Genomic DNA, 18,261 nt, shown 5'->3' with positions numbered 1-18,261 from the left:
GTAAATGACAATAATAACAGCAATGCTTGAAATAATAATGAAAATAATCTTAATAGATACAATAAAGTACTGTATATATGATCCTTATTGCATTCCTAGGAAGAGGGTATCATTTGATGGCACCAGTTTTAGTAGACCTGACTTGCTCAACATGAGTCAGCTGTTTATGAAAGACCAGTGTAACAGAGTATGATGAGACTATAGAGGAAATGCAGCTATAGAAAGTTAGCTAGTGGAGCTGACATACTGAAACTTCCATTTTTCACGTTCCTAAGGGTCACACTGGGGCTATGATGTCCATCCTGTCGCCCACAAAGAGCCCTGGGCAAAGGTGTGCTCCCCAGCCAGCGTCAGCCATGACCGAACCCTCTCCATACAGGACAGGGAAGCTCAGGGAACAAAGTGCAGGTCACCCCTTTCCTTCCTGTTAACACCTTGTAAAAGATGAGTGAGCTCTTGGCTCTTGGGGTTTTCCAAAAGATAGAATTCTTTCTTTTCCCTCAGCTCCATAGATTTTCCCACAAGTGATCAGACTTCTTATAATTTTTATTAAGAATTCCAGACACCCCAGCAATAATTTCCAGACACCACAGCCTCTGTTAACATAATGAGCCATTTTATAATTGGGTTCAGTTCATTAGCCCAAATTCTCTGCTTGGAAGACAAGCTCCTCCCTCCACAGGCACTTGGCCTACGCGGCTCTGGGCTCCTGGAGAGCATGTCCAGCAAGTCCAGGACCAGGGCCCTTGGCAGGCCAGCCACTGCAGGGCCTGGGTCTGCTCTGTTCTCTAGTACCCCATGGACTGCACTTAGAATTGATAAGAAGACTGGCTCTATTTTGGTTGAAGTGAAAATTAGAGATTTCATCAGTATATAAATTTGTGGCCAAAACCAAATGTTGGACATTGTCATGTTATATATATGCTTTTGGTTTTCAGAGAGATTCATCCGCAGAATATGCTTTGAGATTTGTCCAGAGTTTCCCTTTTTACATCTACACTAGGTTAGGCCCATATGCCACCAAACAACCAACAAAACATCCTGATGGTATTTTCCTGTACTGTTGTTCAAGAAAGGATTTTAAGCAGATAATTTACTGATGATCAGAGGAACTTTTGCAAGTAGCGTTTTGAGACAGACTGCCTGTATGGCTGCCTTAGCAAATCAGTTTCTCCTTTTTTCCTCATTTTCAATTTTTTTTTTAGCTTTAGATTTAGAGGTGGGGTACATAATATTTGATTAAAGTGGCAAATGTCTTAAGTACATGTACATCATAGCCAGACATCTGCCATTCACCAGCTATGTCACTATGGAAGTCAAAAATGGGAAGATGGCCTTTTTTCCCCACCAGAGCCCCATTCTGATGAGGGAGGTCATAACTTATCTAAAACAAGGCAGAGGAATGAAGGAGAGTCAGCTAGGACTGAGAGGCAGGAATATTAAGGGTAGCATTTTCATGTGTTAGGGTAAAGGTAATAATGGAAAGACACTCAGAGTCTTATGGAAATGTGATATAGAAAGGAGGAAGCAAAGGGAAGGATGGGAAGAGACTTTTTACAAAAGGTGGTCAGGTTGATCTGACAGCATGGGCGAGAATTAGCTAGGGGGAATTGGAGGAGGGGTGTTGCTCCAGGCAGCTGGCACTGTGAGAGGTAAGGCCTGAATGGGACAGAAAACTGCAGGAGGGCTGTTGCAGCCATGTGCCCTGAAAAAGAGTGAGTGGAGAGATGCAGGGCTGGGCACTCAGGTAGGGAGCAGACTCCAGGAAGCCCTGATGGACAGGCCCATGGATTCCATCATACAGGTAAAGTGGCCTTTGGTTTATTTTACAAAGGGGAAAAACAGGGCCAGTTACCTTGGGCTCTGGTCAATCTGGAGAATGACTTTTTGGAGATTCAGAGTCGAATAGGAGTACTTTCTGGAAGAAAAGTGGTGACTTTGATGGCATAATGGTTGTGAAAGAGAAAGAAATCTTGTGAGTCCTATGGGTGGTGGTGATGATCAGCACAAAGGGAAAGAGTGTCAGCTTGGATGGGGTGGAATGAGAGGGTCCAGAGGTCCAAGTAGAGCTGAACATTTGGATCCACCATGGAGGGAACAGGTGAAGGCTGGAACCCAGTGTAGGGATCAACAGTGTCCAGATGGCTGCTAAAGATTATTGCAAGTGAGGAGAACAGTGGGGACAAACACTCAGGGTGCCTGGGTGGGTGGGGGATGAGGATGCTTTGGAAAATAGGGCCTGAAAAGTAACAAGGAGGAAGGGCAGTCAATCAGTACAACAAGAGAGCAAGAGAATACGTTCTACAGGGTTGGCAATTCAGAGACAATGGGCAGCTTTTGAGAAATGAATTCTGGTGGCACCTCTGTGGGTGTGGGGTCAGGCAAAAGTAGACTTGACTTTGAGGGATGAATGAGCAATACAGAAGCAGAGATGAGAGTTGAACAGTGCTTGGGGGGTTTTGAGCTGTGTGGTCAGCTTGGCTCTGATTCCAGGAAAGGAAGCCAGCCTTTGGCCTAGCGGTATAGGATCTAAGCTCATTTAGTTACTTTTGCTGTCTGTCTGCTTCCTCCTTTGCCTTTTTCTTCTTTCCCTCCCCCTCTTTCTTCAACCCAACCACACCTTCCATGTATTTTTAAAAACATGCTGTGATCTTGGCCCTCATGGGACTTATCTAGTGGGGTGAGACATTCAATAATCAAAGGCCTTGACTGATGTCTTGATTACTTATTGTCAACCTCACACAGAATTGATTATCATTTTGATAAATGCTCTGTGAGAAAAGTAGTGGTCATTAAGACAACTTGTGCAAGGAGTTCTACCTTCTTTTGAGTATCACTTTCTACAGGCAAACCAAGAATGAAAGCCTAGCATGTACTTTCAAAGGAACTGAATAGATGCACTGACTAAAATATTGTCTCTTTGGTCTCATTTTGAGCTGGAATTTCCAGTCGATATCCACTTTTGCCTTTAAAGGAAAAAGTCAAAGTCTTGGAGTCCTTTTTGACCCCTCCACTCTGTAGCTGGGACATAATAATGGTAATTAATGCAGTGTTGACTGTGTCTGACATTTTTCCAAGAGAGGAGATGAAAGAGACAATATACATCTCAAAGGATAGGAAATCTCTGGTTTATCTTTCATAGCATAATGAAATATACTTTTATCATTAGAGTCAAGTAGAATCTTATTAAGACTTGCTGTGCACGGTAACTGCAGGAGAAAACGTCTGTTGCCCTTGACGACCGCATGCATATTTGCTTTATGTAATGCAAGGGAAACTTTTAATTGCCGGTGTTAAATTCTCTGAAGTTAATTTCACATCACCTTGACGTTAAGCTAACAAGCAGACAGGGTCATTCTTGGTTTGTAAACTCTGTTGTCTGGATCATTTAATAGTATCATATTCAAGAATGTAAGCGGCAGCAAATTTTTAAAGAAAAGTTACAATGAGGGCTCAGAACTATGAAATAACTCCTCGTGAAAAAAAATTGAGTTTTTTTCTTCTCTTCTTTCACTGCTCTGGCAAAAGTGGGTTACATTTTCTTTCTTCAGAGAGAGATCAGTATGGGTTTTATGCCAGAGGCCATTTTAATACATGAATGATTTGTAGGTAAATTTATTGTAGCCAATGGGTGCAGTCAACTGTGTAATAGAAATATTGTCCAAAAGCCGGGATTATTATTTAAATAAGTGCAGTGTTAAATTTGATTACATACTTTTTAAAGCTAATAAAACATTTCATTGCTCTCAAACTATTTCCCATAGTCCCATTTAGTCAGAAAACATAAATTAAGTGAGGCTCTGCATAGAAAATCACCCAGGCTTTGTGCGGATGGAAGCATGCATGCAAAAGCTTGGCCGTCTCACAGTTTAAAGACGAAAGGATGTAAAAGGGACTGGCAGGCTTCTATATGGGCTGGTGGGGACACTTTTATCCTGAAAGAATTATGGAGAATGACTACCTAGGAGATGCCTGCTTGAGAGGGCCCTGTAGGTGCCAAATCACAGGAAGTCTCGATGGGAATCGGACTGAGTGTCCCGCTCTCTCCTGGTAGCAGCAGAGAGAAGACATCAGGTTGATAAAACATTGTTCACTTGGACCTAGAGCCTTTGCAGGAACTTCAGCTACTTTCTTTCTTTCTTTTTAAATGCAATTGTTTTCATTTAAATAAATCAAAAGAAGGCCCCTTGGATGCCAACATGAGGATGTGACATTTTAAATTGTGCTATTTGCTGAGCTTATCCCGTGACAGGTCTTCATTTCTACCAAATGTCAAGGATCAGCGCCTTGCATTCATTTTAATGAAATATTGTGCTGATAAGGGCTATGAATGCCAAGTTTAAGCTGTAAATTACTAAATGTCGGCTGCTTTATGCTTTGTGAATTCACCAGGGAACAAGCTAATGAAGGTTTCTTTCTCACTTCTTCTTACAGTTAGGGATTCACGGATATGCCTTTGCAATCACAAATAATGGCTATATCCTGACGCACCCAGAACTCAGACCTCTGGTAAGAAAAACACTTATTTCTGTGTTTCTCCTTTTATGATTTTAGTAGGTTTTCTTTAGTTCTATTGTGATGTGCAGTTTTCACTTTAAAAGCTCCTAGTATTGTCTCCTGAAAGTTATTTCAATAGTTTGTGACTACTATTTTGACACATAGTAAATAATAATGTCGGATATACTTACTATCATGTTACATCTGTATTTACATATGGCATATTGATATTACTTATTTCACCCAGGCAATACATAGCCATTGTAATTCTAGACAGCTTGAAATCCATCGAATGGGTACCTTTAGAAAACAAATGTTTTCTTGCCCTCCAACCTGAGACTCAACTACTGCAAGTTATATTTGATACAACAAGTTAGACCAAAAATCTCTGAAAATTCATTATAATAGGATTTGTCCCCAGCTACATTGCCTTGAAGCTATTCCACAGTACCTGTTTTGGTGTAATGAAATGGTGGAGATTTTCTCCATTTCTCCCGCTCCTGCCGAAGCTATATCCAGTATCTTTATTTGCTGACCTGACAGGTCGATTATTTTATTTCAGCATTCTTTCATCTTCTCTAATGTGAGTAGGGTTAAGCCAGATTCAAGGTAGCCATGGTATTGCCAACCTTGGTCCCTTTGGGAAGGCTGGCAAGAGTGCCGTGTTGAAGTTTCTGGAGGGCAGTGAGAAGGCCTGGTTTATTGACGGTGTCTCCTGTGGACTCGAGGGGCAGTGGCAGTGAGTGTGCCACATGCTTGCCCTCCCTGAACTAGTTACAATGTTTTAAAAAGGGGCATCCTTTTGGATTTGTGTGTGTTTAGCTAATTTTAGGAAGATGTCAAAATAAAGATAATATACACGCCTTTGAAAGTTAAGAAAATGTAAGTCTTCTCCTATAGTAAGACACACACAGCCAGACACGCAGTCACATATGCTCATCCAGCCCACACATTTTTCTCTTTATCAAAATTAGAAAATAGCAGCAGTGCCTGCTATGCAAATGTTTACTGGCAAAGCGTGGTAGGGCTAGTTTGCTTCTCGCTTGAATCATTGTTTAGAAGGTTCATGTTCTAGCTCCATCATCATCCAACTTTGCTCTAATCACCCTGGTATTAATGGAGCCATAGCCACACCATGTGGGCCCCAGGTGCATGCTTATGGTGGGGACTTTTGGTGATATTTGATTTTAACAATCCTTTTTTTATCAGAAAAGGATTGAGTTAGCTGGTTAGCTATTTCCAAATGTAATTCAGCATTATTGAAAACTCTGATTTAAAAAACTACTAAGTTTTAAGGACAGTTAAGCCTAAAAGCAGTTAAGTCTAACAAGCGTAACACATTACCCACTTCCAAGGTGCCCAGTTAGGGTTCTCTGTTGGGCATGGTAGGAGATACATGTTTGGTGTGGCTGAGTGTGGGCTCTTGTGCCTATTTATTCCAAGCTGGAATGGGATAGAGTCAATGAAACAACCAAACCTGGATCTTCTGCCAGTGGATAAATTAACGTTCTATTTATCAGCTTTTAACAATGGAATGAAATAGAACCAGATGTTAGAAGTTACAAGGTATCTTTCCTCTCTCTGCTGCATTCTGATTGTAGCTCCCATTTGCAGAGTCCTCGCACAATGGCTTTCTGGTCTTTTCTATCTCTTGGTCATGCAGCAAATCATCTGTTTACAAAGAGTCTATTTGATGTACTTTCCAGAGCCGTAGCCACTGAAAGCACAGTTGAAAGACTCTTAGAAAAGCAAAGTAACCCAATCAACACCGATCATCTCCTGATAGTGCAAGTATTCACAAATAACAAATCATGTTTGTTTTCTCACTGTTGAAACACTGTCTGGTTTCATCAAATGTGGAAGCCAAGGTCAGGTTCCCATGAATGGGATGATCTAAGAAAAAAGCTCCACAGTTCCCTTGTAGGAACCCAAACCCCATGAACCATTTTTCAGTCAATTTTCGCAAAGAACATAAAGAATGGCCGGGGTAGTGGGCCACCTATGCTGTTCATCTGTCCATGTCTCTGAGGTCATGAGATATTTAGAAGAAACTTGAAATAATGCCAACCCTTAAGGATAACATGTGCTAGGGGCAGGGAGGCTGCCTTTACCTTGAGTTTTGCATTTTCTCCCTCGGCAAAAGATAGCAGTAAAGTGACGGAAGTGAACTTCAGGTGCTTACAGGTTGGCCTTGACTTCCAGTGCTGCCATATGCCTGCTGTGACTGAGTAACTCACAGAGACACTCACGCGGTGTACCTGGTAACCCTGTCTCAACCACGCATGTCTCTCACAGCTAGCTGTCCCCCTAAAGGGAATAGTGCTCGCTGGAGCCTTGTAAGACAACGCAGGCCTGAACACATCTTGGGAACAGCGATGGAAATGTTCAGGGATAGTGATGGCAGCACAACCCTACCTATGTTGTCCTAGCCCTGTTGAATCGATGCTTCACTGCTGAAGAGACAGGACGGACATGGTGTGATGGTAGATGGTGGTGGGGGCAATCTAAGAACATTTTTTGATTATTTCATTGGATCAGATTATTATAATAAACATAGAGCAGGATCTTGTACATCCACCCACACATACAAGTTGTCATTTTTTTTTCTTTTTACTTACTCCATTTTACAAAACAGGTAGACAGTAATTTTACTATGAGATTGTTTGTGAACACTACCAGATGAGGAAACCAAAAGATTTGGTAGTTTTCTTTTTAAGTAGCAATCGTAATCGTAATAGAAGAACAATAGGTAAGTGGCAGCCTGCATGGATGAAGTAGCCTGACTCCAGCATGGACAAGAATTTGTTCATCTCTGTTTCTCTCCTCTCTCACTGTCAGTACACCCAGCACATATTAGGGACTCGGGAGAGAGGTGATGAAGGGATCCTTCAGAGTGCTGCTTTCATTTGCACTTCTTTGGGTTTTTCTGGAGGAAGAGGTTGTGAGCTTCCCTGAACCTGGTACCCATACTAGAAATAAATGCACCCTTGCCAGAACCCTCATGTGTGGCAAGGGACAGCTGGCAAACAGCAGCTTCTGGGGTGCGCTTAGGCTGGGAATCCCACTCAGGCCTGACTTACCTTCTCCCAAGCTCAGATATATAATCAAATCATTATTCCAAGTGGGACGTTTCCCTCCATTCTGGCCAAGGCTACCATATTAGCACAGTGGGTGTGAGTGTGGGATTGTGGCCAGTGCAAGAAAATGGATCAAACTCACTTAAAATAACTCATTTTCTCTCTGTCTGCCACTGAGGTCTTTCTGCCCCTGCAGCCAGAGGAAAGAAGTGGGTTTCTCTAAAGCACAATACCAATATTTTTCTAATTTGTCCAATAAAATCTTGCCCTCGAACTTAATGTTTGGCTTGATTTTATCCAGTATTTTCTTTAATCTTGTGTGATTTGGGTGTGAATCAGGAAGTGTCTCCAAAAACAGCTCAGATATAGGAGCCTTACTCAGCAGACTTACTTTGGTTTATTTGGCAAAACGGTGAATGTAATCCTTTTCTGTTGATAACAGGGCTCTTCTTAGTCTCTCCAAGTCTCTCCACCTTGCCACCAGCTTGTGACTTCTGCTAGGCTGATCTGTCATTGATGCAAGGAATATTGATCTGGTGTGCTGGGTCCTGTGTTGGGTGGGCAGCTAACGTGGCTCCCAGCCAGTGGACTGGGGGGGACTCATAGGTGGGGTCCTATGTATTCTCTGTGTGGGGAGTAGGGTAACAGCACAGCAAGAAAAATTCAAGTTAGGCCCAGAGGAATGTGTTTTGATTAGTTCTTAGACATCTGTTTTGTTTTTTTTTTTTCCTTGTTCTTTTCTACTCTTTTACATTTGGGTTAAAGTATTTCAAACTATAGTTACCAGCTTGCTATGTTTTCTGGCATTTTGTTTTCCCCATGCCTTTTACAGCGTTTGGATCTTTCTTAACCTGTAGAATTGTGAACTTATTTCTTTTTCTGCTGCCCAGCAGGGCACTGAGGGAGGTAGGACTAGGATTATGCCATCTTTACCATGCTGGTTTTTGTTTCTACTCTGGTGATTCATAGGCCCTTCTGTTTTAAAAGAAAGGGCCATCGATGTTAATTTCCTTCTCCAAGGAGGCCTGAAATGTGTAACGGTCAAACCACCAAGAGAACACAAGAAGGCGCCTTTCCAGCGGGTACACAAATGGCAGGTCCTCAGAGGAACCTGCAGCTGGCAAAACCTAGGACTCCTTTCCACAAAGTCTGTTTTGGACAAAGTTGAATGCTCTGTTTCTGCAAGTCCCAGAGTTGGGGGGCATGTTGGAGGGTTCTATTAGGGTTGAAAATTTGCCAGTGACAGACACTGAGCAGTGGCAGAGGGGATGGGAGTGGGAATGGCAGAGATAAACCTTCCTTTATTCTTTCAGCATTTGCTGCAATCCTCTGCTCACTATGTGCTCAGCCTGAGCAAGTTGCTCAGCGTGGCTGCAAAGATGTGCCTTGTTCCAAAGAACTCAAAATTGATGAGGATGGGTACGATTTTATACGCAGGTGGCTAAGTAGCTATAGACACCAGTGGGTGAGAGCATTTTTGTTGGTTTTAATTTTTAAAATATCTTTTGATTCCTTTTATGGGACAGGCACTGACTCATAAGTATTTTACATGTTAGATCTGTCAGTTACTAACTAACTTAATAGCATACTTAGGATGTAGAACTTTGGAAAGACCCAAAGTTCAAGGGAAGAATGTGTGAGAGGTTAGCCTTGGGTGGAAAATACATCTAGAATGAAGCCTGGAGTTGGGGTCTGGATAATTGTGAGTGCCAGGCAGGGAGCCAAGTTTCTCTGTGGGGAAGGTAAACACCCTCCTCTTACAAATGGCAGCTGAGCCACCAAGTAATGAAATGGTAAGTTGACTAGAAAGTGCCAGAACCAGGAGCCCGAAGCAGGCTCATTTACATGTGCTACATTCACACTGCAGGCAGCTCTTCAGGAACTGGGAGGCAGAGTGGCTGGAGGGTGGGGGAGCCCAAGAAAGAACTGGTCTCTGCAGCCACAGAGATGAATAACAGGGTCATCTCTGGACAATTATAGTTAGACTGTGTCTAGACTAGAGCTGTCCAGTAAGAGTATCATGCAATCCACAAGCATGAGCTGCCTGTGTAATTTAAAATGTTGTAGTAGCCACATCTAAAAAAGATTAAAAAAAAAAGATGGTGAAATTAAGTTTAAGAATATATTTTATTGAACCAATAAATCCAAATATATCACATTGTTTCAACATGTAATCAATAAGAAATAATGTGGTGTCTTATATTCTTTTTATACTAATCTTTGAAAGCTGGCATGTACTTGATATTCCTGACACATGGGAATCGGATCAGCTATGTTTTAGGCACCCAAGAGCCACATATAGCAGAGGCCACCATGTGGGACAGCACAGGGCTAAGTACAGCCAGAATTGTGGGCCCCCTCTCGATCGTGGTTGGTAGGACCCCCTCTTTCCTTAAAGCAGATGAAAGCAAACGCCATCCCGGGTCACGGTTCCACCCCAGAGCCCGCACCCTGGGCGGGAGGAGTGGGTGGCCTGCTCCCACCGCGGTCTGGGCAGCTGTGCCCAAGGCTGTGCCGGCTCCATCCTCTGGAGTAGCAGTAGGGAGTTGTCCAGAATTTTGAGACGTTAAGTTGAAGGCGAGGGCAGAAGGGCTCCTTGCTTTGGCCCTAGAGTCCTGGCTGTTTCACCTGTGCAGGTTACTCCTGAATCACGTAGACGCCTCACCAGCTCATAGGCTCGGCTCTGTGGATGGGCCACATCAGCCACATCAGGGGCGCCTGAGCTGTCAAGTTGCCTACTTAGAAATTTTAAATCCCAAGGCATATCTGCTGTTTTATAAAACTCAGTTAACTCACCAGCCCCCTTCTGCAGGTAACGGTGTCATCTTCCTAACCTGTCAAAGAACTTTCCCTCTACTTCTGGAATTCAGCATTGCTGCTTCAGCCATGGCTCTCCACAGCCTGTCATCAGACCTCTATTGTGTCCCTCCTGAACTGTGCCTGCCCCACTCTGAATGCTAATCGCTGTTCTGGAGATGCCCAGGCAGGTCGTTCTGTCCCACACCATTAGCCATTGCATGGCATGGGCTTAGTAGAGTCATTGCTTACACAGATTGATGCAAGAACATGCTGACTAATGTAAATGTTCTTATACCAGCTTCCTCTCATATGCAATTAAGTGACCATCCCTATAGACACAGCTAAATATGTATTAAATCTAAAGTAGAGGAAACATCTCAAACACTAGTTTCTAGAGGAGCTTAAAATGCAGGAGCTTGTCTAAGTCCAGCCGACTTTCTCCAAGCATGGGCCCTGTGAGCAGATTCAGTATCTAATTCCAATGTGAAGTTCAGATGCATCTCACTGTCATCACACACATCCTCAGTTATGTGGGGACTTGCTTCAACCCACATAGCTAATGATTCTTTTAATAGATCTTGGACTGGAACACCTCAATTCATTTTCCTTCATGTCTTCTTCCTATCCACGCCTACTCAATGTAAATGTTACGGGTTCATTTCAGTTCAACAGGCCTGGCTGTGGCCTCCACCTGTGTTTTTTTTCTGGATGTCCCACCCGCCTCCCATTGCCATTGGATCAGGCTTCAGAATGCGCCCTACGTCCTAGCATCACTCTTAGACACTCCCACCTGGTCAGGGCCACCTTACTGGATAGCATCAGTCCCCTTTGAGCTCCTCGATCGTTGTCATTTTGTCCACCCCCACGCCCTCCTCTCCACATTCATTGGCTCAGCCATCAGAGGAGACATCAGTCAGGCGGAGTGGCTTCCCTTGGCACTTAGTGTGACACCCAATTCCTGGCCATGTCCCCGGCTCCTGCTGACTTTGGCTGGACTTCCCTGAACTCTTGTGGCTGGGCACATGACCTTCCCTCAGATCCTTCCTCCTCCCACTGTCCAGCCTGCTCTTCCCTCTGTCTGGAATCTTGTTCCAGCCACGCCTGTGACTGGCTTGCTCCTCTCCCCTATGGCTCCTCTAGATGTTGCCCCACACAGAGGCCCCCTGCTCCCCAAGAGAAGACACCATACTGCCTCTCCTCATGCCCCCTGCCTTATTTTCCTTGGATCATTGGTCACTTGGGAACTGGCTGTGTTCCTCTCTCGCCTACTGCCTGAGTGGATTCCTGGCACTCCGCTACAGCACAGACCGTGGAGTCAGTTATAATATGTTGACTCATTTGGACACCGCTTAAATGATACTGGTGATGGTCTGCCTGGGTACCAATTTTTGCAATCAGATAGAAGAGCTGACACCACTCCTTCCCTCACTGAACATTTGTAGAGTCTTTGCTGCATCTGATGTGGAAGTTTAAGCCGTGTGACTGGCCGGTCCCTCTTTCTTTCCTTCCATGACCCTTGTGCCTGTCTGCAAATACTCTGCAGATGTCCTTGGGTAAAGCACTGTGCCAGCTAAGGCAGAGATGGAAGTAGGGAGACAGATGTCTCCATCCTAAGGGGATTGCACAAGTGAGGGTTCCTTGACAGTCAGAGGGGCCAAGAGGAATTATGGACTCAGAGGTGAAGTAGCTGCTTTTCTCAAAGACATGTGCTCTGAAATACAGGGGGTGTGGGTGATGGCTTGCCAGAGGAGATGACATGCACACCACACCGGTATGGCATCCACAGTCCACCGTGGGGAACGTTTCTTCCCCCTCAACAGGAGCCTCACTCGCTCCCCAGAACTGCTGTTCGCAGGAGGACGAGGCCCTGCTTCTCTCTCTGGTCCCAGGTCGGCCTTCTGCTGGTTCCAGCCTGTCAGAGTGTATAAGGTGGGAAACTCGCGTCTCTTATGAACCTCCCGTGGTTCCATCAGGCAGGAATCCCTTCTCAGCGGCTCCTCACCCTCTCTCCCGCTGCTGAGGAACTGAAGGAGAGTGCCCAGTAGGTGGCGCCCGGGCACCGCTGAGCGCTGGACCCATGCGCGGGCGTCCTGCAGGGCTCTTCTCCAAGCTCGGCAGCTCCGAAGCAGCCTGGTGTGATCCGTCCCGTTTAGTTTAAAAGAAAAAAATTAATGGGTGTTTAGTAAGTGTATCTGCTCAGAGGAGTGTGTTCTCTGAGAAAAAATAAACAAGACTGTGTGACCCCCACGTAGCGAGCCTGTTCTTTTTGAAATACATCATTTGGCTAAAGAGAAAAAGGAGACTTGCATGTTTTCCTCCTGATGAAATTGTTAGGGCACCGTCTGAACTGCTGGGGTCTGAACCCTCGAGTGAACGCATTACAGCCTGAGCCAGGCAGTGCTTACGTTCCCAGAGCTTGGGGATCAGCCTTGTTATGGGGCGGGGGCGGTGCCTGGGCCCTTGCTGAGGAGGGCTACTCTGTTGTGTGAACCTCAAGGCCGCAGACAGCCACTTGGTCCCCAAGCTCTGGGACTGGGGCTGTGCTTGGGCACTGGGAATAAATGGGGCTCAACTTGTGGGTGACTGGCGGGGACAGTGGAGCCCCTCCCAGGATCAGGGTGTGTGCAAGCACTTGGGGCACTGTGAGTCCCCAGGGCACTCTGCCCTCAGGGCTTGTCTCAGAGAGGTAACTGATGCCAGGGCCCAGGACTGTGTCAGTGAAAGTAAATTTAGTTCAGTCTTCAGGGGGAAATAAAGATTAAAAAAAAATTATGCCATTTTTCAAAAAATTAAACCTGTTTAATGGAAAGAACTTCCCTGAATTCTGAAGTCCTGTTAGAAGGTTCTTTCACAAAAGGAATGTTGGGGTCCCCAGCTTCATCCAGGTTCCTTGTCCCCAGCTCAGTATGAACGGAGGTGTCTCCTTTGTTCCCGCTGTGGATGAGGGTTGGCTACTAGGGGGTCCCCCCCACCCCCCGCAAGAAGTCTGGAGAGGAGGAGGCCAGCGTCTGGATCCTGCCTCAGGACTGGCTGCACCCCATCTCTCTCTGGCCTCCTGGGGCTACTGTTTCCTTTGCGGTTCCTTCATGCCAAGTGGTAGAAGAGGTCTTGTCCCCACACTTCCAGTTCTTACCCCCACCCCACGCCTTTACAATAGCCCCTTTATTAATCTCCCCTTAATTAGCCAGCTCCACTGTGCCCTGTGCTTCCTGCTGGTGCTCTGACTGTACAGAGGTGAGAGTAGAGGGAAAGTTTGTTTTCTTGAAGGCCTCATCTACTAAGGAGAAAGGAAAAAGGGGAGGAGGAGTCGAGGGAGGGAGGGAGGACACGCAAAGAAGTTAAGAAAAGGCAAACGCAAAAGACTATCAGTTCCTTCATTGATTGATTCATTCTTGTCCATTAATTAACATCCCATTCTTAGTGGACTTGAGGAATTCCCTGCACCCTTCTAGTAAAGCCTCCCTCGTTTAAGTAATTAAGAATTGGTACCCGTTACTTCTAACTGACACATCCCAAAGTCTGTGAACCACTGGGTGTGGATCTGGTCCTGCTCTCAGCGACAGTCTGCACCACCCTGCTTCTTCAATGTGTTCTCTCTAGCCCTGCACCCTGGCACGTTTTGCACAGCCCTGGACAGGGCCTCCCCATTGCATTATAGAAAGATCCTGACACATCTGCATCTCACTGTACTTAACTGCGCACAACCTGAAGACACTGATCCAACTGAGTTTTGTGTATCCTTCGGTATCCACACCTGGCAAGGTCTGGAGCAGAGGGGAAGGGATGATAAGGAAGTGTGGAGAGGAGATGCACCTATGGGAAACTGATCACCCATCCACACAGGCTATTATTTAGCCCAGGGAGAAATCCCGAGCCAGTGTAGAATTTATAAAAGGATCTCCAGTGTCCAGCTGTGGAGGGGATGACCCCAGAAGACTGCAGGTGGCTTCCAGCTGGTGAGCTTCAGGTCAGTTTGTGATGCAGGCCAGCAGGGGTGGGGGCAGCAGGGGGCCTTTGGACACCTGGTTGTCTACCTGCTCATTCTTGTGCTGCCGGAAGCCACTGCCCTCCCTCCCTGCTGCCTTCCCTCCCTCCGGCAGCTCTTTCCTCCCACTGTACCTTCCCCCATCTGGCATGTTTTTATTGGATACCGCTCATGAGCCAGGCTCTAATAGGTGACGGGGATCTAGCGATACAGCAGACATTTATCTAGTGCTAAAACAGACTTAATTCCCCCTTTATTTGGTGTTTGCAATCTCGTGCAGAGGATATATGTCTTTTAAAGCTGATGAATAAACAAGTGAATAAAACACATTACACATTTGGGATAAGCTCTGAAGGAACCAGGATCTGAGAAAGCAAAGTAGGGAGAGAGGCATCTTTCCTGGGTGTCAGGATGGGCCATTCTCAGGGATGATGGTTTAATCTGAGTCCTTGGGGAGCAAGAAAGAGTGGCTAAGCAGAGATCATGGCGGCAGCTGGTTCAGGTTGAGGAAGATCCTGAGGCATGGGGAGGGGGTGTTCATCTTGAGGAAGATCCTGAGGCATGGGGAGGGGTGTTCATCCAGTTGTGATTGGAATCTGGGGGGCAACGTAGGACAGACTTCCAAAGGACCAGGAGAGTGAATTGAGGTCTTGCTCAGGGGGCTTGCTGAGTGGAGCTTTGCTGTTGGTGTACAGCCCCTGTCCCCTCAGCTCCCTCCACTTCCAACTTGCCAGTCTGCTTCACAGCTGCCAGATTCTGGCGAGGACCTCTGTGGCTCAGCATCCAGGCCCCTCAAGTGGGCAGCAAGTAGATGATGTGCCTGGGCTCAGCACACCCCACCAAAGACTGGTGAGCATGCCCACCTCACAAATGGGGTCTTCCGGGCTGGTGCTTCACTGGTGCCCAGAGCCCCGGAGTGGGGTTCAGCTCTAGGCACCCCCAGTGCTGACAACCTTGGTGATGTACCTTGTATCGCCTGCATGTGTCTTCTGAGTCACTTTGCCATAGTATTTCCTGGCAACCGATCCCAAATAACAGCTGTGCTCCTGAATGCTGATCCCAGGTCTGCTATAGGAAGAACTCTAGTTAAGACACAAGAAGACTGATCATTCTCTGCAAAATTGGAGAAAATGCTGCAGACAATAGCTTCAGACACCGTTCTGTGCTCACCCACATAGACTCTGGCAGAAACACGAGGGCATCAGGCACATTTTCCATTCTGCTTCAGCTTCCGCATGCGTGTTCACGCACACCACCCTGCTTGAAGGATTCACATGGACACCGAGAAGTACCGGGGTTGTGGGATTTATGTCTTAAAAATCAAAAATAGGCACTTTAAGGGTTTTGAGGTGGGATTCTGTGTTGCTTTACTGTTTGACAAAAGGACTTGGGGAGGACAAAGCTTTTCTTTTCACTGGACACACTCTGACCTTTGTTTTACTAGATTAATTTCATATCTAGAGTGCCCCATCGTGGATGATGAATTAGCAATAAAAAGCTCATCAAAATGTAATTACATGCAATGTGTTGAATAATGATCTCTTAAAAATTCCTATAGATTTGTCTGCACCTCCTTCCCCCCTCATGGGGGAAATGAGCCTCAGCTGCTAGCTACTAGCCCCAGCTCAGGAATGCAAACCCTAGCCCTATTTGAGGCTGATACGGGAGAGCTGGCTTCTATCATTGCCCACTGTCATCTAATTGATCAATTGCTTTCTCCATGTGATGCACATCTTTATATAATTTAAAGGACCATCTCAGGGGTAGGAATACACAGGAAGTAGAAGCTCAAGGCAGAGTGAAACCCTCACCTCCCACATCTGGGGCAGCCTGATGGGGGGAGAGAGTTATTAATTTAAATGTTAACTGCCCAGACAATAGCAGGCAGACCAGTCCCGCATGGAGAACGCCCCGGGAAGCCAGCACTCAAGCTTTCATAACTGTAAATTCCAGGAAAGTTTGATCCTCCTCAAAATAGGAAAACAGAGTCATCTGCATCCAAGAGGAGACTTGACTGAGCTGTTTGAGTGATGTCAGGCTCCCTGGAGCCCCAGCTTGTTTCTCTCTGAAGAAGGAGACTGGGCTCGGACAGAGAGAAACCTGTCTTTCCCCTCCCTCCATGGAGGGGCCAGAGAAAACCTACAGCTGGGGCTGACAGCAGACTATTCAAATGATCCCAACAGTGTAAATGCCCACACTTATTTGAATAACTGAAGAATTCAATCATTTGAATGCCAGTGATTATTCCTCCCTGGAGTTTACATTTTAGAAAGACAGTGCATCTGAATCCCCATGAGAGCATTAAATTGCTATCTAATTAGCAGTCCCAAATTATATACATTTAAAAGATAATTAAAGGTTTGAAGGCTGTTGGAATAACTGGTTATACATTTAAATGAATCACTAGAAATTTGTTAGTAATGTGTGGAGTTTTCTTTTATTTCTTGCTTCCCTCTTTGAAGTTCAGTAGACCCAACCTCGTGGGTTAAGTCTGGTAGCGGTAAGATAAAGGCAGATGTTTTTAATTATTGCTGCTCAAACCTCCAAATAATTATAAGCAGCTGTCATTTTTACATAATCCTAAATGATAAGACCCAAAGAATGCAAATAAAAAGGCTGAGACCATAGGCTTTTGGGCACAATAATTTAATCCCCACCACACCCCCGACTGACCACTAAACTCTGCTGAGGAGTGAGCCCAGACATTATGTCTTTTCTGGACTGCCATAACTGTGACAGGCACATACATTTCTGAACATACCTCCCAGGTGTCACCTCTACATTCTCTGTGGACATTTGCAAGCGAAGGGAAACACAAATGCATTAGGAATATCGAGGCAAGAAGGCATTTAGACTAAACCAGGCAGAGCTTTTGCTGGAGTTTCTCAGCCTCGCCATCTTCTTGGGACCAGATCTACCCCTGCTGTTACCCCCAAAGATCCCACCCTCCTCTGATAGATGGCCTGATAGATAGCCAGCTCTCCATGCTGAGAGTTGGCATGGATTTGTTGCCTTGTAGCTGGGGTGTCCCAGCTACAAGGATGTTTCTGTACACCCACTGGCAGGGCCAGGAATCCCAAATGACAGCCTGGTCTGCCAGCCTCCATTGAGGGTTCTGGGGTCACGTCTGAAGTCTGATGCTGTCTGTGCCTGTCCCTCTCTTCAAGGACAGAGATTTCCTGAGAAGAAAGTTAAGGGACTTAGCCATCACCACAATGGCTTCTCCTATAGGATGTAATGACTGCAAAACCAAAATCCATCAGGTAAGACGCATAGAGATCACCCAGGCAGAGGTGAGGCCACATTCTGTAATCTCTAAATCTAGAACATCATCTAAAAGGAACACGCACACACTCCAAATTAAATTTAAAACTCAGGGACCCCTCTGCAAGGGCAAATTTAACTTGAAACAGGGGCCCTACTTGGCAGAAATGATCCTAAACAGAAGGGATTGCCCTATGAGGTAAGCTTAGTTTAGGGGTGGGGGATTGATAGGATAAACATAAAAGAGGAGGACAATCAGATGGACCGTATATCTGGAACATTCAGAAGCTGAGAGCCATCAGTTTTGTTACCACTGCACAATGAAGAAATGATAGGAATTTCAGAAATGCATCCCCAGTTTTAGAATCAACTGAGATATACTAATTCTTCTAATTGCCAGGAAGTCTCCCTTGGAATTTGTAAGTTTCTAAGCTTTACTCCAGGAAGATCATTTGGGAGTGACTGAGAGAGCAGTAGGCAAGGATCTTATTCCCAGTCTGCTTTAGGTTTGACATTGATGTGGGTTAAATGAAGCTCATGCTCATCCAGGCTCAACTCCAAATGGGACTTCCACCTATATTTAATGGAAAGAGTCCTTTGAAAGCAAGTCTGCTGCACAGCTCTAATCACTGGGCGGGG

The 18,261-nt window shown here is 45.5% G+C and overlaps 1 protein-coding gene across 1 annotated transcript in view; it reads left to right on the top strand.

Annotated features, from left to right (window-relative positions):
• Window positions 1–18,261, top strand: part of CACNA2D3 (calcium channel, voltage-dependent, alpha 2/delta subunit 3) — a 764,442-nt gene that overhangs the window by 568,219 nt on the left and 177,962 nt on the right. The window contains exon 16 of the mRNA XM_004676565.2: window positions 4,435–4,509. Coding sequence (XP_004676622.1) covers window positions 4,435–4,509 — 75 coding nt within the window. The remainder of the gene's footprint in view (window positions 1–4,434; window positions 4,510–18,261) is intronic.

The sequence above is a fragment of the Condylura cristata genome, unplaced genomic scaffold (assembly GCF_000260355.1).
Source record: "Condylura cristata isolate star-nosed mole 26May11 unplaced genomic scaffold, ConCri1.0 scaffold00004, whole genome shotgun sequence".
Lineage (NCBI taxonomy): Eukaryota > Metazoa > Chordata > Mammalia > Eulipotyphla > Talpidae > Condylura > Condylura cristata.
This window is presented reverse-complemented; position numbering and strand designations above follow the sequence as displayed.